A 25,331-nucleotide genomic window follows, 5' to 3' on the forward strand; every position below is an offset into this window, starting at 1 on the left:
AAAATAACATCATCAAAAATTATTTAAAAAATATGTTAAACATATAAAAGTGATAACACCTTCATAAGTGAATAGGCTGTCATCTACATTCAAGATCTAATATATATTTTTCTCACTCCCATCGAACAATACCCGAGCAGCTGTCCGATATCCTAAAATCACATGGAATTCAACAGCAGCAGCTTTATCCGTCTGACCCTTGTTGTATGGAAAACCAGTGTCCTCGTGGACGCTCTCCGACAGATGCTGCATCGGCCCAGGGTAGGATTGTGCCATATTTTTTAACGTCTACTAAACATTGCTGAATGGTGGGATTGTCCCTGGAGAGTGGCTGGACTTGAAGAGGCCCATTAATCCTCGCATTCCTCTTTCTGACTAGATTCACAAACGCCGCTGCGCAGACAATGAGCCTCTATGGCAGGAATTACGCTTCCATTTGTTTTATTCATAGCAAAATATGACTTATATACTTTAACTATGCATCTCAGAAAGTACCCAATAACCCGACCCAAACCACAAAGCAGAGTTGTCCGTAGACTCTCCTTCACCCCGAGCAAAGGGTCAGTTTGCTGCACTATCCCTGTATCCAAACATACTGGTCAATCTGGCTCCTCGGTACCCCATTCCCATGCCAGGGATGGACTGGGATCTGAAAAGGGCCCTGGAAAAAAAGTGGCCTCATGTTGTGGACGGGTCTAAATTGAAAAACGGTGGGGCAACAGAAATAGGCAGGGAGAACAGACGTAGGTGGGGCCAGTAATACCGTAGTCACCCCAGCATTACCAAATACCACAGTGCAGCACAAAATACTACCCCCCTCATTGATACAGTTGAATTCAGGGGGGGGGGGGGCCTGTGCATGCATTAATGAATGCTGACCATATCCGATCATTATGTATCCAGCGGCCGTGATGCAGCGCTCAGGTAGCCCACCTTAAAATTTCCCTGTAGGGTCTATGGCCAGTCGACTGCCCCGCCCCCCCCCCCCTACAGTCAACGACTGGGGCACATGTCTGACAGCACCCCTTTCCTAGCAAAGGACCCTCTGCCACATAGGAAGAGGGCAGCATTAGCTCTTGGCAGGTGGGGGCTTGTTACAGATTTCGAATTGTGGGACATATGTGAGTTTTCCGTGCCGACATATGTGTCAAAAATTTCTTAACGTTACATAAGAATCCCATTGATTTAAAAAAAGGATTTGAAAATCTGCATCATAGAACGGGCAGCACGGTGGCTCAGTGGTTAGCACTGGTGCCTGGCAGCGCTGGGGTCCTAGGTTCGAATCCGACCAAAGACAACATCTGCATGGGGTTTGTATGTTCTCCCCGTGTTTGCGTGGGTTTCGTCCGGGTGCTCCGGTTTCCTCCCACACTCCAAAGACAGACTGATAGGGAACTTAGATTGTGAGCCCCATTGAGGACAGCGTGATGCTAATATCTGTAAAGTACTGCAGAATATAGTAGCGCTATATAAGTGCATAAAATAAAAATAAATAGAAAATGATGAATGAACAAGATCTTGCCCAATTCAGTGCAGACAACCCCTCATGTAAAGATGAGGCAGCATGTCATATATTAGGTGTATGAATGGCGTATTTTTCAATAATCAGTCACATAACAGGCAACATGGGTGCAATAGCTTCCGGAGTCAATGGAAAAATATAACAGTATATTAGTAAAAAAATATATATATTTTCTTTTATTTTCCACAAATATAATATCTTTATAGTTTTGTAAGGGTACTTTCACACTTGCGTTAAAATTTTACAGTATTGAGTTCCGTCCTAGGGGCTCAATACTGGAAAAAACTGATCAGTTTTATCCTAATGCATTCTGAATGGAGAGCAATCCGTTCACGATGCATCAGGATGTCTTCAGTTCAGTCCCTCTTACGGTATTTGGCCGGAGAAAATACTGCAGCATGCTGCGGTATTTTCCCCGTCCAAAATTCCGGAACAATTGCCGGAATGCCGGATCCGGCATTATTTTCCATTAAAATGCATTAATGCCGGCCCCGGCCCCAAGTGTTCCGGAAAGACGGATCCGGTTTTGCAGACTGTTAAAAATGTGAAAAAGATAAATACCCCGGATCCATTTTTCCGGATAACAGGAGAGACGGATCTGGTATTGGTATCCGTTTGTATACAGATTGCCGGATTCAGCAGGCAGTTCCGGCGATGGAACTGCCTGCCGGAATCCAACAATGCAAGTGTGAAAGCACCCTAAAGCCTCTTTCACACGGGCGAGTTTTCCGCGAGGTGAACGCATTGCACCCGCACTGAATCCGGACCCATTCATTTCTATGGGCTGTGTACATGAGCAGTGATTTTCACGCATCACTTGTGCGTTGCGTGAAAATCGCAGCATGCTCTATATTGTGAGTTTTTTACGCAATGCAGGACCCATAGAAGTGAATGGGGCTGCGTGAAAATCGCATTGCATCCGCAAGCAAGTGCGGATACGGTGCGATTTTCACGCATGGTTTCTAGGTGACGATCGGGATGGGGACCCGATCATTATTATTTTCCCTTATAACATGGTTATAAGGGAAAATAATAGCATTCTTAATACAGAATGCTTAGTAAATTAGGGATTGAGGGGTAAAAAAAAAAGAAATAAATAATTAAACTCACCTCATCCACTTGTTCGCGCAGCCCGGCTTCTCTTCTTTCTTCTTCTTTGATGACCTGGGAGAAAAGGACCTTTCGTGACGTCACTGCGCTCATCACATGGTCCATCACATGATCCATCACCATGTGATTGACCATGTGATGTGCGCAGTGACGTCACCAAAGGTCCTTTTCTTCCGAGGTCATCAAAGAAGAAGAAAGAAGAGAAGCCGGGCTGCGCGAACAAGTGGATGAGGTGACTTTAATTATTTTTTACTTTTTTTAACCCCTCCATCCCTAATTTACTTAGCATTCTGTATTAAGAATGCTATTATTTTTCCCTTATAACCATGTTACAAGGGAAAATAATTAAATCTACACAACACCTAACCCAAACCCGAACTTCTGTGAAGAAGTCCGGGTATGGGTCTGGGTACCAAACATACCGATTTTTCTCACGTGCGTACAAAACGCCTTAAAACGCTTTGCACTCACGCAGAAAAAAATCACGCATTTTCCCGCGACGCACCCGCATCCTATCCGGCCCTTCACATGCGACGCCAGTGTGAAAGAGGCCTAAAACATATTTGATCAGGCTGAAATCAGTTTGCCTTGCCTATTGTAAAAGTGACTTGTGCTTGTTGCTATGCTCTGTGGAACCCCTGATCAGGATCAAGGGGCCCCAGGCAGGGACATAGCTATAGTGGAAGCAGGTGAAGCAACTGCTATGGGGCCCATACTCAGATGGGGCCCGTCCAGGAGGAGGAGGACTGAAAGATTTTATTGTCAGGGCCCCCTCAACAGTATTATACAATGACATTATATACAGTGACAGTATATAAAGTGACATGACATACAGTATATACTTGTAAGAAAACTAGGTAGCGTTCCAGGCTTCCCACTCCTGAGTGAGGACACTGCTAGGTGCCATGTAGGCCCCTCTCTCGGGCAGGCCGGGGTGGCGTCCCCTCAGTTCTTGTAGTAGAAGTGAGTATGCATCGAGAAACAGGATGACTGTGGGTTTGCAGTGAACACTAACCTTCCTGTCATAGCACTTTTTTTTTATTTTTTACAGGAAGCTGGTATATGTGACGGGAAGCATCAGGCATAAAAATGATCTAATGTGTCTCTATTTTCATCCTTTTTACTCATTTTTGTATGACTGGAGGGAATTTTTTTTTTTATTCAGTAACTACGACAGTGTACAAATCTTATTCTCCTGAACTGAGCAACACAATACGTTGTAGGGGAAGCTTGTTTGGAAATAAAGGGGTACACATGGTGGACTATGCCCTCCGTCTACTGTTGTGTAGTCTTATAAAAGGAATACACCGAGGCAGACTTACTAATCCAATAGATGGCGTAAACCTAGCGTCTGGCAGATTATCGGGAACAAGCGTTTCTAGAAACGCTTATTCCAATAATTTGCCTGATAATCGGTCCGTGTAAGGGCGGGTGCACATCGGCCTTATGAATTCCGTTATTACTTTCCGTTATAACGGAATCTGTAAAACGGAATTCCAAACACAAACCGTTAGAGGCATTCCGTCATAATAGAGGTCTATGGGCAAGCATAACGGATCCGTCTGGTTTCCATTATGCAGGATGGTAAAGAAAGTCCTGTTGACAGGACTCTATACCAACTATTGGTTGGCTTACTTTGAGACAGAATTTGACACCAGAATTGTGGTGCAAGTTTGGAGAAAAATGTCCCCACCTACTTTCATATGGAGCCACTCTTCTTCCCAATAAGCCCCAACCGTTTCCCATACAAGCCAAAGAATTGGAGAAACCTTAGTTGCACCAAATTGCTCTACTTTTTACATAGATTCTAGTACATCTGGCCATTGAGTTGCTTGTAACATTGGGGACCGCGGCTGTCTTTCAATAGTTAGAATCGATCAATAGGGTGACAAAACCTCAGTTTAGCCTTTTTAACATGCGTTTGAAAACACTGAGAGATTTACTATTGGAAATGTGCCAGAATTCTTACGCAAGGACCATGTGCTGCATTTATGAAGCTTTGTAGAGTTTTCTTTGCCGCATCCAACAAGGGATCGTAAAGAGCCCGTGGCTTAATACGCACCAAAATTGTGCCAAAACTCAGGTGCCGGACAATGTAGAGGTGCGCCATATTTGTCACCCAGCATCAGCCATTGTTAAATATCTCGCGCAACTCTAAGGCCAACATACATTCGAGGTCATTGCTGAATAAAACCGCAGGACTGGCTGACAGTCTGATGTGTATGGGGGGCTCCTGACTCTTCCCCGAGATCATCGGTGTATTTACATTTTTTCATCCGATCCTTTTGTTCTTCCAGGAGATTGGCCGCCAACAGACGTGTCTGGCAACGGCTTGCTCCGCTCTCATCATTGAGATGCCGGGAGAGATAGCTGTCGGCTGATCAAGCAACTGTAGACTGTCAAGCTTTACAGGGGTTGTTTGGGCCCTAAAAATATGGGGGTGGCCAAGCTTGGTGTATGAGTAAATGTATGAGTCGTCCTGGTTCTTGCGGAGCTTCTCTGTCCCAGTCTGGCAAGAAGTGTGACTACTACACATCCTCCATGCTGGCCAATCAGCGGCCTAAGCTAGGAGGTAATTGAGTAGTGACATGCGGGAAGTTGGCACGTCACACTTCTGGCTGCTCCGGGACCAGTAGCGGCGGGGATTGGGAAGCACTGCAGTGACCAGGATGACCTGAGCAGGTACTTTATTTATTTTTTTATACTCCTTCATCATTCCCAGCTATCCACAATTTTTTTAAGGGCCTGGACAACCCCTTTAAGGCTACTTTCACATCAGCGTTTTCCTTTCCGGTATTGGTATCCGTCACAGCCTCTCAAAACACTTCAGTTTTGTCTCCATTCATTGTCCATGGGGACGACAAAACTGAACTGAATGGAACGGAGTGCATTCAATTCCATTTGGTTGCGTTCCAATACCGGACGTGTGCGTCATGGGATACTGATCAAGACAGATCCATCATGACTCACAATGTAAGTCAATGGTGATGGATCAGTTTTCTCGGACACAAAGGAAAACGGATACGGCGCCCATTGACTTGCAATGGTTTTAGTGCCTGATCCGTCATGGATGTTTTAGAGAGAATTCAACCGGACCCGTTCTGAATGGATGCAGCCGGTTGTTTTATCATAACGGAAGCGTTTTTGCTGATCCCTGCCGGATCCAGCAAAAACGCAGATGTGAAAGTAGCCTAAGTTAGTGATTTATGTGTAACAGAGTCTTAGCTTTACTCCTATCTCTGCTGTGCCGAGTCAGACCCAGGGTAGAAAAACAAAGTTGCAAATGCAGCATTTCCATTTAGTTTGTAACATTTGTGCACATTTTCTAAGTCCTTTTAAGAAAGAAGCTGTTTCCACAAGGACACTCAATACGTGTGCCGCTGAGTCATCCTTACGTCAAGTGCAGCTTCACTGCATGTGGATGGCAGGGACTATTTCCACTTGTATCAGCATATATGGAGCTAACTGTATGCAGAGACCGGGGCGCTTGAAGGTGTCGAAGCTCCATCAACTGCCCGCTCCCCCCAGGACACTGCACTGAGCTGTGATCACAGTCACACATCATGTGGTGACCACAAACAGATATCTCCATTTATTAAACAGGACATGTCTACTCACACGAGTGCAATGAGACATTTCTCAGAATCAAATTTTCAAAAAAATGTGATGTTCAAAAATTGCAGTTTATTGAATAAAGCTAATAATAATGTCACACTGATGCATGTCACTACATGTTCTTGTTATTTGCAGGTCCTGGAGACGGTACAGTGAACCCAGCTGAAGATGCCGGCCCCCCCTCCCCCACCACCTCCTCCGCCTACCCTTGCAGTGGTAGGTTTTTAAAACAACGAATACTATATATGTATATGGGAATACAGTCGGTAATATTGAATTAATGCATTAGTTGGGGTTCTGATATTCAGGACCGCGAATCTAACTTCTAGCCTGTGCAAAGTTTTCGCTCAAACCAGATCTCTGATATCAATCAATGTGGTTTAAGAGCAAACATATGGCTTGGTGCTCGCCACCCTTTCCTGCTATCTTATATACCAGGGATCAGCACCCTCCGGCACTGCGGCTTAGGGTGTTTCATTTTTCTAAAGATGTGATTTTCACATGACTTTGCTTACGCCCCGAGTCTCAGTGATGTAAAAGATACATATGCCAAATTTCTAAAAGATTGGATAATATTTAGGGGTTGCACACATTGATCACTTGTATTACTACTCTCACTCCTGTACCTAGGAGGTTGGTCTAAAAATGACTTCAGTTTCAGGACCCCAGGGGCTCTGCATCAAGCAAGGCAATATATGCACTTAAAATTGTCCTCTTCGAGAATTGAAAGGAATGAAACAGGTTGCACATTTTGTCAGCCTTATATATGTTCACTTTTTGCCCGAGGCAATTGTAAGTCGATAGGCTCCAAAGAATGATTTGGATATGCTACAGCTTCTGAGCACTTACCCAGATGCAGACTTCAAAAAAAGTGCTCTCACAGTTGCTAAGAGACACCTTTGGTATCTGTCAGAAACAAACGTAGGATTGGCTTTTTTAGACGGACATATCACTCAGGCTAAGGAAAATATTACTAAAAATGTAGAAACCAAACATGCAAAGAAAAAGGAAATGAAACGATTAGAGGGTAAAAACCTAGTTTTTGAAGGAAAAGACCTGAGCCATTTCATTACTAATAAAACAAAGACGTTCTTTGAATTGTTTTGGATCCAAGACGTGACAGAATACTGCAGTGATTCTCTAAGAAGCCATGTGAACGCTCCTAAGGTGGTCAGTGATACCGCAGAAAGAGGAATTGCTCTGATAAAGAAGTTTAACGAATCGGTCAGGGACGAACTACAAAAACAATTCTTGTTGAGGATAGTCGAGCATCACAGAAAAGTCGTCACCAAGCTAACAAAAGAAGGGATTGCATCGTTCAAAGTTGATTAATATAACATGTTTTGCCTATCATACTACCTATCAATCTTAGGCTTCGTTCACATCACCGCTGCCGGCTAAAGGACCTGTGGTGACGTCAGATCACATGGTCCAATCACATGGTCCATCACCACGGTGATGGACCATGTGATTGGACCATGTGATGTAATGTCAACCACAGGTCCTTTAGCCGGCAGCTCATGATTAAAGAAGTAAGAAGAGACCGGCAGCTACGTGATCAAGAGGAGAAGGTGAGTTAATTATTTTTTATTTTTTAACCCTCAATTGACCACCTACTATGCATTCTGTATTAAAGAATGCTATTATTTTCCCTTATAACCATGTTATAAGGGAAAATAATACAGTGAATAGACTGTCACCTAGCAACCATGCGTTAAAATCGCACCGCATACACACTTGATTGCTGATGCTCGCGATTTTCACTCAGCCCCATTCACTTCTATGGGGCCTGCGTTGCGTGATAAACGCAACAATATAGAGCATACAGCAATTTTCACGCAACGCATAAGTGATGCGTAAAAAATCACAGCTCATGTGCACAGCCCCATAGAAATGAATGGGTCCAGATTCAGTGCGGGTGCAATGCGTTCACCTCCCGCATTGCACCCGCGTGGAAATCTCGCCTGTGTGAACTTGGCCTTAGTTTTAATATTTTAAGTTTGTGATTTCTAGTTTTCCCAATAAAAGCAATTAACATTGAAAATTCTTATTTTTTGCCTACTTTTACAAAACTGATCAAAGTGTGCAACCTATAAATATTATCCAATCTTCTTGAAATTTGGCATATATATATATTTTACATCACTGAGACTTGGGGCGTAAGAAAATTCTGCAAAAACTTTACTTTTTTTTTTTTCATTACAAAATGAAACACCCTACTGCAGCTGTTCAGAAACTACAACTCCCAGAATAGTTTATTCACTTCTATAGGAGTTAAAAGAGGAACCAAGCATGTTTGCATGCTGGGAGTTGTAGTTTCACAGTAGCTGGAGTACAGAAGGTTGCTGATCCCTGGATAGACCCATATTACAGCACACAATAGGAATTTCCTTGCGGATCCTTGGATTTCCTATCGATCCTTAGCATTCATCACGTCCATCATGTATAGTAGACATGAATCTGGTATTATTTATCATGCTATTTCATATCAGTGGGTGTGCCCTTGGTCAGGGGGTATGTCCTGCCTGCTGCAGCTAGGGCCAGTTGAAAGATGGAACTGAGCATGTGCATCCACATCAGTGCAGTGGACTGAGAAATTAGAAAATTACCAAGCAGCAGGTGGCGCTATACAGATGGATATTCTTGAATAACTTCGTGGCTATGCTACATTTTTAATTACACGAAATTACAAAAGTATTTAGATCTGGGTACTGGTTTGAAGACTGTGCAATTTTTCTCGTGGGACAACTGCTGTTGTGGGTACAGCCACATGCATTGGTTTATGGATTTTTTTATATGCACTCCTGGTTTTGGTTTCCAAAACTGCATGCAGAAACCTGAACATGTGACTGCGCGGCCATATGCACATGACAGTGAAAAAAAAATTCTGTTAAAAACGGACAAACTGTCTATTTTTAACGGACTTTTTTTCACTTAAAAACGGGCCCATTCTATTGTATGGGGGTAGTCATCAGTGAAAAACGGACAAGATAGAACATCCGTTTTTGACGTCTGTTTTTCACTGACCATCAAAAAAACTGCCGTGTAAATAACCCTATAGACTACCATTGGTCTTAAAACAGACGTGTGATGGCTGTTAAAAAAACGTCCATCACATGTCTGTTTTTCACGTAGCCTAAGAGCTTATACACCTAGCACTGCAGACTAGTCGCATATTGCAGAATACATTGTAAAAAGGAACGCCTAGGCCAATTTCACTTACATTCGTGCAATAGTTTTATGAAAATCGGAACAAAAAAAGGTCACTTGGTATACATGTGCAATTGCCTCTACTTTAATGTTTCCCCAAGCCTTTAGAATAGATGCTAGTTTAAAGGATGGGGGCGCTAAGGTGAACAACCTCATTGCTGACATCTATATTTATTATCACAAATGACACAAATCCCTGTCTTTACGGAATGGTCATGAATTCATGGACGCCCATCAACATTACTTCTGAGCACCTGAAATCCTTCCCCACGTTGGGCCATAAAACTGTATAGTCATCTTAAAGGAAACCTTTTCCCACCATGGCATTTATAAATCTGTAAGATACATCTTGGAAGTTTCAGGCTGTAAACGTCATGTGGCAAATTGAAGGGGATGTGTCACCGTAAGGGTCCATTCACACGTCCGTAGAATGTGTCCGCACCCGTTCCGCAATTATCCGGGACGGGTGCAGACCCATTCATTCTCTATGGGGCAGAAATGGATGCGGACAGCACACAGTGTGCTGTCCGCATCTCATTTCCGGAGTGCGGCCCCCGAACTTCCAGTCCGTGGCTCCGTAAAAGATAGAACATGTCCTATTCTTGTCCGCAATGGCGGACAAGAATAGGCAGTTCTATAGGGGTGCCGGCCGGGTGTATTGCATATCCGCAATTTGCGGATCCACAATACACTACAGACATGTGAATGGACCCTAAATTGCTATTTTCATATAGTTCAGCATGGAAAACTAGTTACTTTTGCCATTAACTCTCCGTTATAAAACTTTCCCTGTTGTGAGATATTCCCTTTGCTTCATTATAATGGCGCCCCCTGGTGCTTAACCTGTATAGTAATGTGCACATCCACCAATTCCGGTAGTCGCACATGCTCAGTTCCATCCTTCAGCTTCTACGAGCTGTATGCACTGATGGTAGCTGTGACAGTTACAGTGAGAGAGCTGCAGCAGAAAGGACATGCCCCTGAGCTGCCAGCCTGAAGACAGTCAAGCAGAACAATTGAAGCAATGAATGGGGTCCATGTGAGGCACAGGGCTGGTACAGTACTATATGATGTCTGATTTAGATTTTTTACACCAATCATGGCATAACCCCTTTAAATTAAAGGCAAAGTTTGTTTTGGGGTAAGGGGATACTGATCTAACTACAGGTATGTCAGCAAATCAATTATAATTTAGCTCTGCAGAATCTACAGTACGGTATATACAGAAGAGGCGCACGTATGCATATGTCTAGTTTGGATGATGCATTTTATTGTATTTATTATACATTATGGTTTTCATTGTTTTTTTGCAGGCCAATACAGAGAAGCCTGCTCTCAGCAAATCTGAACTGTCTGGAAGAGGTGCTTTATTGTCAGATATCAACAAAGGCAGAAAGCTTAAGAAAGCGGTTACCAATGACCGAAGTCAACCAGTTCTGGACAGTAAGTTCTAAAGTTCTAGTAGTTTACAAATGTTGTTTGGCTCAGTTTAGTATGTACAACACTTTTAGAAGACAGAAAAAGTGTGCACATACACTGTATTAGTTTTTACAACTTGAAAGTGAGATATTTATATTTATTTATTTATATTTCTTTTTTTATCATGTATACCCACAAGACTTAAAAATAAATAAATAAAATAGTGTAGTTTTTATGTGTGCTGACATCTAGTGGTGAAAAAGGCATACTGATTAAAAAAAATATATATCTTGTTTTAAAGCCTGTGGTGAAATGTTATCTGTTTATTTCTACTGATGGTCATAGGATAATGACAGAATCGAGCATTCATGATTATACATTATTCGTATTGTTAACCATATAGGCTGGGCTAATTTAATACACAATAGCTATGAGGCACAGGGCAACGAGAGATTGTCACATGTCTAATGGCCGTGTCCTGCCATGCTCCGGGTTATACCCCTCATGTAGCATCAGTATTGATGTCTGGACCTGTAAATAAATGCAATAATAAAGGGCTTTTCCCAGAATCAAAACATATTCTTCATTTATCACAAGAATATGGCTGCCGCGACCTCTATTTAAATGAAGAGGTGGTCGAGCATGTGTGTTGCCGCTCCATTTGGAGTCTATGGAACTGACAAAGATAGCCAAGTACTGAACTGTGGATAAAGAAGTTTTCATTTTGGGAACAGTACCCTAAAACTATATTACACTTTATCAAGTAAAATGTAAAGAATTAGAGAAACAAGGCTGCTTTCTTCGTAACCAGTGCCATCCCTGTTTATGAAATGTATTTGTATTGCAGCTCAGCGTCTTTACAGTAAATGGAGCTGAGCTGCAATATCACACACACAACCTGTGGACAGATGTGTAACTATTTGTGGAAGACAACGGCCATGGTTTTCTAATTCTCGGCAACCTCTTAAATGGTTATCCAATCAATAAGCATATTTTCCAATATTTATTTTATATATATTTAAAACGCTGGTATATTCCGCAGCGCTTTACAGACGTTAGCATCAAGCTGTCCCCAATGGGGCTCACTATCCTAGTTTCCAATCAGTATGTCTTTATGTACCCAGAGGACACCCACGCAAACATGGGGAGAACATACAAACTCCATGCAGATGTTGTCCTTGATCGGATTTGAACCCAGGACCCCAGCGCTGTAAGGCACCAGTGCTAACCACTGAGCCACCGTAGCTCCTGATCTATTTTTCGCGTGACATATATCTGTATGTCAGATCATACGCTACCACTGCGGTGCAGCAGAAGATCTCCAGGTCTCATCTGTGGGCTATGGAAATACCTACAATCCTTGTCTGATGCATTTCGATGGCTGCATTGACGTGATTCCCTTTTTGTGCTGTACCTGGTGGGATCCTCTCCTGTTTCATTCACTGTTCAGCACATGCATAGAAGACAATCCGTCCACAGCAAAGTAAGAGGCAACGTGGATGAACCACGTAACTACTGCCATCTTGCGCCCTTTGGTTGCAGTAGACAAGAATCGTAGGTGTTTCAGTAGCCCGCAGATAGGAACATGGGGGCCTTTTGCTGCACGGCAGAGGTATCCAGTCTAACAATCTATATGAGAAGAGAAATACATATCTTTGCCCTGAGCAAGGGTGGGCCCCTATTCCCCCACCCTTTGCACAAGTGGCACATGGCACGGTAGACTGACTGCATTACATATGAATAGGCAGCTTACAGAATCTCAACCAGCCTATGCGTCCATGTAAAAAACGGAGTAGATTATTTAAAGGATTACCCAATTTAGTATTATAGATGCATCGGGTGGTGGAAAAGACACACCAGCTAATATCTTCTTTCCCCAGGGATCTGCAGGGACCCCATAATCAGTCCTCTTGAGCGTTTTAAAGCTGCCTGCCAGTTTTGTGATGTAGATGTACCTTGGGCCCCAGAATTAATTTATTAATATAGTATCCATCAGGCAAAGGTTTATGGTTTATAATAGAGAACTGTTGCTGTATAAACCTTCATCATTTGTTTCAATGTAATGTATTTGACTTTGTCATTCTTTCCAATAGAACCAAAAACATCTCCTGGAGGTGGTGGTGGTGGTGGTGGTGGAGGTCTGGGAGGAGGTGGAGGTGGTGGTGGTGGCGGAGGTGGGGGATTTGGAGGACCTCCAGGATTAGGGGGCTTGTTTCAAGGAGGGATGCCAAAATTACGGTCTTCAGGAAGCCGGGAAAATGGTGAGGCAAATCATGGTTTTGATGATTTATATTATATTTGTTCATTTTCTTGCCTGTATGAAAAATATGCAGTACGAATTAGTGTGAAATTAGTTAACATAGTACTGTTAACTTTTTCTTCCAATTTTATGGTCACAGGAGATACTTTTTTTGGGTGGAGGGAAGAGGGGTAAAGTATAGAGTCACCTACTGGTCAATATCTTTGTAGCAATACATTTCTAGTGAGTGTAAAGGTTGAGTGATGGTTATAAAATATTTATTATTTTTTGCAATTACCAATCATTTAATAAAAAAAATACAGATTTTTTATTCAATACATTTTTTTCATGTTGAGATTATTCGCTCTATAGGTTAACTGACATCTGATCCCTTTTCTTTTAGAATCACCTGGAAACAGACCACCAATCTTTCCACCTGGTGGTGGGAGAATACCATCTGCCAGACCTTTCACTCCACCAAGCAGCTCTCCGAGAGGACCTCCACCTACAATAGGAATAAGGGGTCCTGCTCCTGAACCTCAAAGAAACCGAATGCCTCTACCTCCCAGGAATGATTTTAATTCTAGGTCAGAAAATGTTCCACCTGCAGTACCCAATACACCTAGACCAATTAGCTCAAGTCTTCACAACCGAGGACCTCCACCAGTACCTTCTGCAAATAGGCACGTTAACTCACCACCTGTTGTTCCATCTGTGTCATCTAATAAAGTGCATAGCTTTGTCGGAAACAGCAGACAATCTCCATCCGTGCCTCCACCAATTCCATCCATGAATAGACCATCACTTCCGCAAACGCCTAGTAGACCAGTGGATGATAGACCACCTCCTCCTCCTACAGGAAACCGACCACCTCTTTCCAGAGATTTCCCCCCTCCTCCACCACCTCAAAACAATAAGCCACCTGTTCCCAACACACCTAGACCGAATTCAGCTTCCCAGACACCGCCTTTACCTCCTGGGAGGCCTGGGCCTCCTCCTTTACCACCAACCCCTTCTAACTTTGATGATATGCCAAGACTTCCTCAAAGAAATATATCTTTGACACCTTTGCCTGCTGCACCACCACCCGTTCCTCCTCCTGCACGGTCTGGACCACCACCTCCCCCACCTTCAATGGACAGGCCACCACCACCAGTAAGAGAGCCATCAGGAAGATCAGGTAAATGTTACAAGTATACATATTTGTATCTCTTCTCTGAATAAACATAATGTTTGAAAACTCCAATATGTATAACATTATATAGTCAACCTGTATACAGACTCAATGCTTTACAACACAGGTATATCTGTAAAGAATAAATCAAGGCAACTGGACTTACTGTAGATTTCTTGAAAACGTTTCACTCGTTCTTCCAACGAGCTTTCTCAATACTGAGTGACTTTACAAGAATTCTCTGGGAATAGAGAATTCCCATAGAATTTTTGTACAGTCACTCAGAATTGAGAAAGCTCGTTGGAAGAACGAGTGAAACGTTTTCAAGAAATCTACAGTACGTCCAGTTGCCTTGATTTATTCTTTACAGATATACCATGACCTGTATAAATGAGAACTTTCACAGACATATTTACAACACAGGGATAATCAAAGGCTAAAAGTTGTAGTTCTTATGGAGGCCTGCAGGTGGCAGTGCTCCATAAGAAAATTTGCCATACACTTTAATACTAATTCATTGCAGTGTAAGGAAGAAGATTGCATATTCAAGCCCACTAGGGGGGGTTAAAAAAGAAATAAAAAAAGATTTAAAAAAATGTAAATTAAAATCATCCTCCTTTCCCCATAATAAAAATAAAATTATATAAACAATGAAAAATAAAGATTATAGTCACCTCCATGTCCCAAAACATCCAATGTATTAAAATATAAAAGGTATAACGGTGTAATGCTGTAATTGATGATTTGCAGTTTTGTCTTCTCTTCACCTCCCAAAAAATAAAAAATAAAAGTGATGAAAAGGTCACACAAAGTCCTAAATAGTATTAATAAAAACTACAGATCACCCCACAAAAAATGAGCCCTCACAAAGCTATGTAGATGGAAATCTAAAAAAAGATTTTCGGAGTCAGAATATGGTGATGCAAAAAAAAATAATTACTGTATTGTTGCCCTATAAAACTCTAGGTTTTAAAGGAGAAAAATAAGAAAAAAATAATTTTTCATTAGTCCTTAGATCCAACCACCAGTCAGACCCCCAGTGTTAATGATACCTCAGCTTAGAACCCCAATCAAACCCCCAATATTAATCAGACCTCATATAAGACCCCCAACTTTAAAAAGACCCCCATCAGACCTTAGATCAGACCCGCTATGTTACTAAGACCGCATACATGCCTCAGCTCAGGCCCCCAATGTTCAATGTGTATAAAACCCCCAATGTGAATATGACTCCCATTAAGACCTCAGATCAGACCCCCATGTTAATAAGATCTCAACAGACAAAAAAATAAATCATCATACCTCTCCTGCGCCAGATGCCACTGCTGCTCTTTAGGTTCAGCGCTCTTCCAGCTCTTCCGGCCACGCTGTGAGGCCGAGGAAGACCACGGAGCAGTGAGTACAGAGCCTGCACTTTGCTCCCCACTTAAAGGGTGAAAAATGTGGTATTTTATTCAGTATTAAAACAGAAATAAAACTATACAAATGTGGTATCACTGTAATCTCACTGGAGAATGAAGAAAACAGGTCAGTATTACCACATAGGGAATGTCCTAAAAACAAAACCCGAAACCCATTTGGAATTGTTGTCCAGCTTCCCCCTACACTGTCTGCAATATTAAATGGTGGCATTAACATGTTGATATTGGAGAAGAGTGTGTTTGTTAAGCGTGGATGTCCTCAGAAGTTTGACAAGTTGTGGAACGAATGGATGTCACATACTCATCTAATGCTATAAACTAGGATAGAAGGTTTCTTACTCCTTTCATTTGGGGGGGGGAAGGGGGGCGAGGGGTGTTAACATGTTAGTCTAGGGAACATCGTCATGATCAGTGTTCTTAGTAGATTATGGGGGGTGTATCTTATATGCGATTTCAAGTACTCAAGATTGTATATTATGTGAAATTGCAATAGTCATTTTTGCCAATTGTGAGTTCTATGATAGAATCGTATTGTGATGGTGGTAATGGCATAATGTGATTGTGAACCCTGATATTGCCTTCTTTAAAAATTTTCAATAAAAATGATTTGATTAAAAAAAAAAAAAAAATGGTGGCATTAAAAAGTGCAACTCATCCAGCAAAGAACAAGTCTGTGTTAATGGAAAAATTAAAAAGTTATGGCTCTGGGAAGGCAGGGAGTAAAAAAAGCAAAAATGCTAAATCACCATGTTCTCAAAGGGTTAAAGCAATCTGAAAAGTTGAACTACAGTCCAGTAAGTGTAACCCAAGGGACCGTGCTAAAAACTAAAGTAAATGCATTCTGTCCTCATGGTTGCTTGCTTATACGGAGAGAGGTGAATATCAGTAACCAATTGTGCCAATACCAATAGACCATGGGTTAAACTATAGCCGTAGCACTTGCTATGGGACCCAGAGGTTGGGGGGGTCAATTGGGTGCCAGAACATTTTACCTTTTTGTGGGGATTAACAACATGGTGACTTTTAGCTTTAATGTGGGTTTTCTGATATATGGTGCTATTATACATACCTTTTAATTATTGCTACTTATGCTGCTGTTTTAATTTTCTTATACTAGGTGGTGGGGGCCTCATCTTATTTTGCTACAGGACCCTATGAATTACAGTTGCGCTCCTGCAATAGACCATATGACAATGATTCTATACACTGCACCAGTATCAATATATTATCATGCATACAGTACAGGCAGTATGGCAGCTGACCCCTTTATGTTTCCTTCTCACTAGGACAACTTCCTCCTCCACCTCCTCCTGCCAACAGAAATGGATTTGGTCACCGAGGGTCCATGGGCCTTCTGTCCCCTTCAAGACCTGGAATAGAATCCCCTAGAAGTGGAGCCAGACCCCCACCACCTCCAGAAAGGCCTGGCCTGGGACCTCTGCCTCCTCCTCCACCTTCATCAATGAGAAATGGTTTCCAAGACTCATATGGTGAAGGTAAGAAAAATGTTTTTTGTTTTTGTTTTTGTTTTTTCGTGTTTCCTCACATAACCCCTCCCCAGCCTGTTGCTTGGCCCGCCCTGTAAGCCTCTTGCATCATCCAGTGTACTGGACGAGATCCTGCCGACGCATGCGCACTGCATGGAGCGATGCTGCTGCCCACGATGGTCATCGCAGTGCACATGCGCAGGCGGGATCTCGTACAGTAAACTGGATGACGCAAGAGGCATACAGGGCGAGCCAAGCAACAGGCTGGGAAGGGGTTATGTGAGAAGAAGGATGAACGGCCTGGGAACTTACAGCCCGAACGCCGCCCCAGGGCACTCACAGCCCGAACACCGCCCCTGGGCACTCACAGCCCGAACGCCGCCCCTGGGCACTTACAGCCCGAACGCCGCCCCTGGGCACTTACAGCCCGAACGCCGCCCCTGGGCACTTACAGCCCGAACGCCGCCCCTGGGCACTTGCGAGCACTCATTTACATATGGCTAAAACTGTGTTTTTTTTTTCCTTTGGTGAACCTCAAACCAAAAGGCGACAGGTACCATTTGATTAATCTATAGTTATGCTACAGAGCTATGTAAGCAGTGTATAATGGCATACTGTGGCGACAGACTCCCTTTACGTCAGCCATACACACAAGATAACAGTCGGCCAACAGATATCTCTCCCGATCACCCCATACTCATGCAGGCTTGTGTTGTGAATGGGAGGAAGCTGCTGCCAGGCTCCCCAGAACAAAAGGATCAGGCATGTTGAAATCCATCATGTCCGACCATTCTATCCCCCAAGTTGGGAGACTCCCATACACATTAGATGGGCAGCTGGTCCCCTCAAAATCGGCAGGTTCAGCCTAAATACATCTAATGTGTAAGGCCAACTTTAGTCAGTACTTACATACCATCTCAAAGCCGGACTGGCAGCACGCTGGCCACATCGAAGTGCCTTAGTAATCAGATTTTCAAAAATCTTCACGTACAGTAAATGGAGAATCAGTCCTATGGCATCTAGCCTTCTGAGTTTACAAACTCTTGTCGTCACATTTCCAGTGCATGATATTATTTAATTTCTTTAGTAACTCATACTGCAAATTAATGGCTGGCTAATGAACCGTAACCTTAAAGGGAACCTGTCACCTGGATTTTGTGTATAGAGCTGAGGACATGGGTTGCTACATGGCCGCTAGCACATCCGCAATACCCAGTCCCCATAGCTCTGTGTGCTTTTATTGTGTATAAAAAACTATTTGATACATATGCAAATTAACCTGAGATGAGTCAGAGCTTGAAAATATGACTCTTCTCTGGTCACACAAGCAAGATATGACTCTTTTATGTTAATTTGCATATGTATCAAATCGTTTTTTTGACACAAAAAAAAGCACACAGAGCTATGGGGACTGGGTATTGCGGATGTGCCAGAGGCGATCTAGCAACCCATGTCCTCAGCTCTATGCCCAAAATCCTGGTGACAAAGGGAACCTGTCATCATCTTTAGTACGGGCAGCATAAAGGTGATGACAGGTTCCCTTTAATGTGGACTCGGATGAACTTTCATGATAATTTATTCTGCTATATAAGGTGCATGCTGAACGTTGCTATTAGTTGCTATTCGGTCCCTGGTGCTTTTGTGGTATAATTTTTTCACTTGTAGATTAAAAATCACCTGTTTTCATTCCACAATTTTTACCTACGTCCAACATATTCACCTTATTTTGCACAGACCATCTTCAGTTCAGGCATGCTCAACCTGCGGCCCTCCAGCTGTTGCAAAACTACAACTCCCAGCATTCCCAGACAGCCTACAGCAGGGCATGGTGGGAGTTGTAGTTTGACAACAGCTGGAGGGCTGCAGGTTGAGCATGCCTGGTTTAGTTCATCTTTAGTTGGTGACCACTAAAATCACTTTTTTGCTTGTTTTTATCAGATGAATGGGAGCGGAGGTTTTCGTTTCATCCGTTTTCCGATCTGCCACCACCAGAGCCCTTTGTACCATCAAATAAAACCTATCCTAGTAAAATTGTGAGGGGCGAAAGTCGAGGTGAGAATGAACCTATTCTATTATAATGGTGTGAAGCTAAGAGCTAAAATCTAACTACAAAATCAACTTTTTTTTACCTACTTGTTCGGAGATCTGCGTGAAGCACTGAGAGAACTGCTACTAATCTCTGCTACTTTTGTTGAAGGCTCCATTTAAGATAATGCATGAAAGATGGTGTTTGGTCTTAGAAGAAAATTCCAAGCCAATCTGATGTACTGTGTAATGCCGAGCTCAGGGCCTGAGGAAGGGTTCACATGTGTACCAACAATTACACATTACCCATGTATTCCTATCTACATGTACGGGTAAAACATGAAACAACTACTTATAAAATAATAGTGGAAATATTCCCAATTAATGCACAGGAACATATTATACAATACATGTATTTTTTTTTAATAAAGTTTCTTTCTTAAGAAGGCAGACTGATTAGTCTAGTGACCAGGTAACAGTTGTCAGTGTAGCTGTAGCCTTCTTCATGTCTTAAAGGGATTGTCCAACTTTTATATAAGTTTTTACCTTCCCCCCCCCCTTCCGGTGTGACTGTGGAGTCCAGCATACCTAAGCTAGCTTCACATTGCCATTAGGGCTCATACACACGAATGTATTTTCTTTCCGTGTGTATTCAGTTTCCGTATATCCGTATTTCTATTCTGCAAAACAGCAGAACATGTCCTATTATTGTCCACATTATGGACAAGGATAAGGGTTTTCTATCAGGGGCCAGCTGTTCTGTTTTGCAAAATATGGAATGCACACGGATGTCATCCATATTTTTTGCGGATGCATGTTTTGCCGACCACAAAATAGATATGGTCGTGTGCATGAGCCCTAAAAAAAAAGAGATCCGGCAGGGAACAGTCTTCCTTAGCTATCCGGATCCAGTATTGCCAGATGCTGCCTGAATTCCCGCCCATTAACCATAATGAGAACCGTTGGAGATCCGGCCACAACCCGGCAAATATGCTGAGAATCGGCAAGACACTGTGTAACTAGCCTTACCTGTTCCCCGCTGCTCGGCTCCAGCTCCTTCGTTCCACCACTCTCTTTGCTGTGCTGCAGTCTCAGCATGGAAACTTCCAGATGGATGAGGCACATGTTCATACTCCCCTGACATGACCCCCATCTGTGGCAGAAATTTACTGGTGTAGACTGGAGTGCGTCAGAAAAAAAAGTGGACGAAAGGAGCTACAATCAAGTGGCAGGGAGCAGATAAGTATACTGGACTCCACAGGTTCTGCAGGAAGGGGAATCTGTCATCAGAATTTTGGACTATTATCTACGATAATATATGAGTAATGCTGGAGATATGGAGTCCAGACTGCTAGTTTTATTTTCCTACTGCTCCCTGTTCTCCCACTGTCAGTGCTCAATGTCCTACTGCTCCCTGTTCTCCCACTGTCAGTGCTCAACGTCCTACTGCTCCCTGTTCTACCACTGTCAGTGCTCAATGTCCTACTGCTCCCTGTTCTGCCACTGTCAGTGCTCAATGTCCTACTGCTCCCTGTTCTCCCACTGTCAGTGCTCAATGTCCTACTGCTCCCTGTTCTCCCACTGTCAGTGCTCAATGTCCTACTGCTCCCTGTTCTGCCACTGTCAGTGCTCAATGTCCTACTGCTCCCTGTTCTCCCACTGTCAGTGCTCAATGTCCTACTGCTCCCTGTTCTACCACTGTCAGTGCTCAATGTCCTACTGCTCCCTGTTCTGCCACTGTCAATGCTCAACGTCCTACTGCTCCCTGTTCTCCCACTGTCAGTGCTCAATGTCCTACTGCTCCCTGTTCTGCCACTGTCAATGCTCAACGTCCTACTGCTCCCTGTTCTCCCACTGTCAGTGCTCAATGTCCTACTGCTCCCTGTTCTGCCACTGCCAGTGCTCAATGTCCTACTGCTCCCTGTTCTGCCACTGTCAATGCTCAACGTCCTACTGCTCCCTGTTCTCCCACTGTCAGTGCTCAACGTCCTACTGCTCCCTGTTCTCCCACTGTCAGTGCTCAATGTCCTACTGCTCCCTGTTCTACCACTGTCAGTGCTCAATGTCCTACTGCTCCCTGTTCTCCCACTGTCAGTGCTCAATGTCCTACTGCTCCCTGTTCTACCACTGTCAGTGCTCAATGTCCTACTGCTCCCTGTTCTCCCACTGTCAGTGCTCAATGTCCTACTGCTCCCTGTTCTACCACTGTCAGTGCTCAATGTCCTACTGCTCCCTGTTCTCCCACTGTCAGTGCTCAATGTCCTACTGCTCCCTGTTCTCCCACTGTCAGTGCTTAACGTCCTACTGCTTCCTGTTCTCCCACTGTCAGTGCTCAACGTCCTACTGCTCCCTGTTCTCCCACTGTCAGTGCTCAATGTCCTACTGCTCCCTGTTCTCCCACTGTCAGTGCTCAATGTCCTACTGCTCCCTGTTCTCCCACTGTCAGTGCTCAATGTCCTACTGCTCCCTGTTCTCCCACTGTCAGTGCTCAACGTCTTACTGCTCCCTGTTCTCCCACTGTCAGTGCTCAATGTCCTACTGCTCCCTGTTCTACCACTGTCAGTGCTCAATGTCCTACTGCTCCCTGTTCTCCCACTGTCAGTGCTCAATATCCTACTGCTCCCTGTTCTCCCACTGTCAGTGCTCAATGTCCTACTGCTCCCTGTTCTCCCACTGTCAGTGCTCAATGTCCTACTGCTCCTGTGTTCTCCCACTGCCAGTGCTCAATGTCCTACTGCTCCCTGTTCTCCCACTGCCAGTGCTCAATGTCCTACTGCTCCCTGTTCTCCCACTGTCAGTGCTCAACGTCCTACTGCTCCTGTGTTCTCTCACTGTCAGTGCTCAATGTCCTACTGCTCCCTGTTCTACCACTGTCAGTGCTCAATGTCCTACTGCTCCCTGTTCTCCCACTGTCAGTGCTCAATGTCCTACTGCTTCTGTGTTCTCCCACTGTCAGTGCTCAATGTCCTACTGCTTCTGTGTTCTCCCACTGTCAGTGCTCAATGTCCTACTGCTCCCTGTTCTCCCACTGTCAGTGCTCAATGTCCTACTGCTCCCTGTTCTCCCACTGTCAGTGCTCAATGTCCTACTGCTCCCTGTTCTCCCACTGTCAGTGCTCAACGTCCTACTGCTCCCTGTTCTACAACTGTCAGTGCTCAATGTCCTACTGCTCCCTGTTCTACCACTGTCAGTGCTCAATGTCCTACTGCTCCCTGTTCTCCCACTGTCAGTGCTCCCTGTCCTACTGCTCCCTGTTCTCCCACTGTCAGTGCTCAATGTCCTACTGCTCCCTGTTCTCCCACTGTCAGTGCTCAATGTCCTACTGCTCCCTGTTCTCCCACTGTCAGTGCTCAATGCTGCACTGAAATACATTGTCAGGACTGCTGTGCATGCGTCCTCTCCATTGTATTAGCATGGCACAGCAGTCCTGACATTTCAGTGCAGCTTTGAGTGCTGACAGCGGTGGAACGAGGGACAGTAAGAACATATGAAATCTGCAGTGCTACAGTGTGTTACTGCAGATAATAGTCCAAGATTTAGGTGAAAAGATTCCCTTTAAAAACTAAAGTTAAAAAGCTGAACAGTCCCTTTAAAGGGGTTGTCTGCAGGGATAATTAAAAGGGTGAGAATAAAAAATAAACCTGACTTCCCTTACTGATCCTCCTGGCTGCTCTCTACTTCCTGGTCCCAGCTCGATGCAGAGAAAATGACTGGAAATTTGCGCTCAGCCAATCACTGGGTGAGGCGGGTCATCTCTGCCAGAGCAGCGGAGGGGGATCAGTGAGGTAAGTAATACTTCATTATCTAGGTTCAATCCGTTCTGGTCCCCTTTCATAAAAATGTATTTCCCAGAAAACGACTTTGCCATAAAACCGGACTTGGGGCTCATGCACACGACCGTATGTATTTTGCGGTCTGCAAAACACAGATCAGCAAAAAAAAAAAAAAAAACGGATGACATCCATATTGCATCCCTTTTTTGGTGGGATCCGTTGTAACAATGCCCGTCCTTGTCCGCAAAACGGACAAGAATAGGACATGTTCTATTATTTTGAAGAACGGACATACGGAAACAGAATGCACATTCATGAGTCATTTCATTTTTTTTTTTGCGGCCCCATTGAATTGAATGGTTCCGCATACGGGCTGCAAAAAAACCAGAACGGACACGGACTAAAACTACGTTCCTGTGCATGAGCCCTTAGGCCAAGTTCACACTTCAGTTATTTCCATCAGTGATTGTGAGCAAAAACCAGGAGCGGGTAAAAAACACAGAACAGGTACAGATCTTTGCCTTATACCTACCTGGTTTTGGCTCACGCACACAAACGTATTTTCTTTCCGTGTCCGGATACGGAACCATTCATTTTAATAGGTCCGCAAAAAAACTGAAGTTATTCCGTGTGCATTCCATTGCCATATGCCCGTTCCACAAAAAAATAGAACATGTCCTATTATTGTCGGCATTACGGACAAGGATAGGACTGTTCTATTAGGGGGCAGCTGTTTCATTCCGGAAAATACGGAATGTACACGGACGTCATCCATATATTTTGCAGACCGCAAAATACATACGGTCGTGTGCATGAGGCCTAACTCATGGAAATAACTGAAGTGTGAACTTGGCCTTACAAAACGTCGTGTCCCATAAAATTAAGAGGCGTTGAGAAGTGTAGTCTTTTATGTGTTGTCTTGATGTTGTAGGTGGCTCTACCAGAAAAGAGAGAGGTGCTCCCCCTTTGCCTCCAATACCCAGGTGAAGCAGATCTTCAACCGCCAAAGATGCCTGTACAGATCAGAGAAGGAACATTTAGCTTTTATTTGATGCTCTTGTCGGAATTTTTGTCAGGAAAAGACCACATGGGACCATGTGGGTGGCTGTGTATGGACCATACAGCGTACAGGTGCATTGTACTATCAGGTGAAGCTTGTTACCCACCGCCGACCGCGCTGATTGTGCCGTTATCCTGAGCAAAAGCAGCTGGGGAGAATGTACCCAAGAAAAAAAGGAAAAAAAAACATGATGTCACGTGACTGTGATGGAAAGTGGATCGGTATGGGCTTTACTAAGATCTTACAAACTTCAGGAAAGACTTTACCGTTGGTAGACATTCAGCACCAGCATAAACGCATTCGAAGGGGCTGAATCCGTAATATATTTTGGCTACGTAAATTTTATCCTAATGGTAAACATCACTCGCCTAGTAAGTTGTCCTGTATCACCAGTGCACATACATTCTCACCGAATTACATTCCTGGAGTCTGTGTATTAGGTCACTTATCTTTGCTGTGGGTGCTGATGTCATTTTGCGCTATGTGCACGATCCATGAAGACATTTGGCTTGAAGTCGCCTCTCCCGACAGGCATGGTTTAGTAACTTCTTGCATTCCCCATGTAATAACAGTTCTGGAACATCTCTTCTTATGACCCTTTGTTGTGCCGTTCCTCTATTATTCCTGCTAGAAGCTCTGAATGAATTACAAGCAGTTTACAATGAAGGTCCAGATGGGTGTTACCAGTTGGGGGGGGGGGGGGTCCCTGAACAGTCTACCATTATCCAGTCACAGCTGCCAGTGTCAGACTGCGCAGGGACAAAAACCCCAACTGGTAACATCCATCTGGACCTTCATTGCAAACTGCTAGTAATTAATTCATAACTTCTAGCAGGAATAATAAGGCATGGCCCAACACAGAGCCATAAGAAGAGAGGCTCCAGAATTGTTTATTACACGGGGAACGCATGTATTTGATGAAACAGACATGTCAGGAGAGGGGACAGGACTCGTGAACTAACAGAGTTGGCTTTATAATGCTAGAATCGTCTACATGCGATTGTTCATACCTCCCTGACATATAATAGCATAGGGCAGTGATGGCGAAGCACTCCATCTGTGGTGAAACTACGACTCCCAGCATGCTCCATTCATTTCTATGGAGTTCTGAGAACAGCCAAGCAAGTGTGCATCTTGGGAGTCGTAGTTTTACCACAGCTGGAGTGCCGGAGGTTAGCCATCACAGGGCTAGAGTATGAAGCGTTGCTGAAATAGCGCCAGAGGTTCACACAGTGAAATATATCACCATTTTATTACTGGCAGAAGATTGTATGTG

At 43.8% G+C, this 25,331-nt stretch overlaps 1 protein-coding gene across 3 annotated transcripts in view; it reads left to right on the plus strand.

Moving 5' to 3' along the window:
* Positions 1–24,696, plus strand: part of WIPF1 (WAS/WASL interacting protein family member 1) — an 81,018-nt gene extending 56,322 nt beyond the window's left edge. For 2 of the 3 annotated variants that reach the window (XM_044302575.1, XM_044302576.1), the window contains exons 2-8: positions 6,383–6,463; positions 10,771–10,900; positions 12,970–13,137; positions 13,519–14,295; positions 16,997–17,206; positions 19,136–19,249; positions 23,927–24,696. In XM_044302575.1, coding sequence (XP_044158510.1) covers positions 6,416–6,463; positions 10,771–10,900; positions 12,970–13,137; positions 13,519–14,295; positions 16,997–17,206; positions 19,136–19,249; positions 23,927–23,982 — 1,503 coding nt within the window. In that variant the 5' untranslated portion in view covers positions 6,383–6,415 and the 3' untranslated portion in view covers positions 23,983–24,696. Of the gene's footprint in view, positions 1–140; positions 262–6,382; positions 6,464–10,770; positions 10,901–12,969; positions 13,138–13,518; positions 14,296–16,996; positions 17,207–19,135; positions 19,250–23,926 lie in introns of all 3 variants that reach the window. The other variant, XM_044302578.1, reaches the window with a different exon arrangement.
* Positions 24,697–25,331: the final 635 nt, after the last annotated feature.

The sequence above is a fragment of the Bufo gargarizans genome, chromosome 8 (assembly GCF_014858855.1).
Source record: "Bufo gargarizans isolate SCDJY-AF-19 chromosome 8, ASM1485885v1, whole genome shotgun sequence".
In the NCBI taxonomy this organism is placed as follows: Eukaryota; Metazoa; Chordata; class Amphibia; order Anura; family Bufonidae; genus Bufo; species Bufo gargarizans.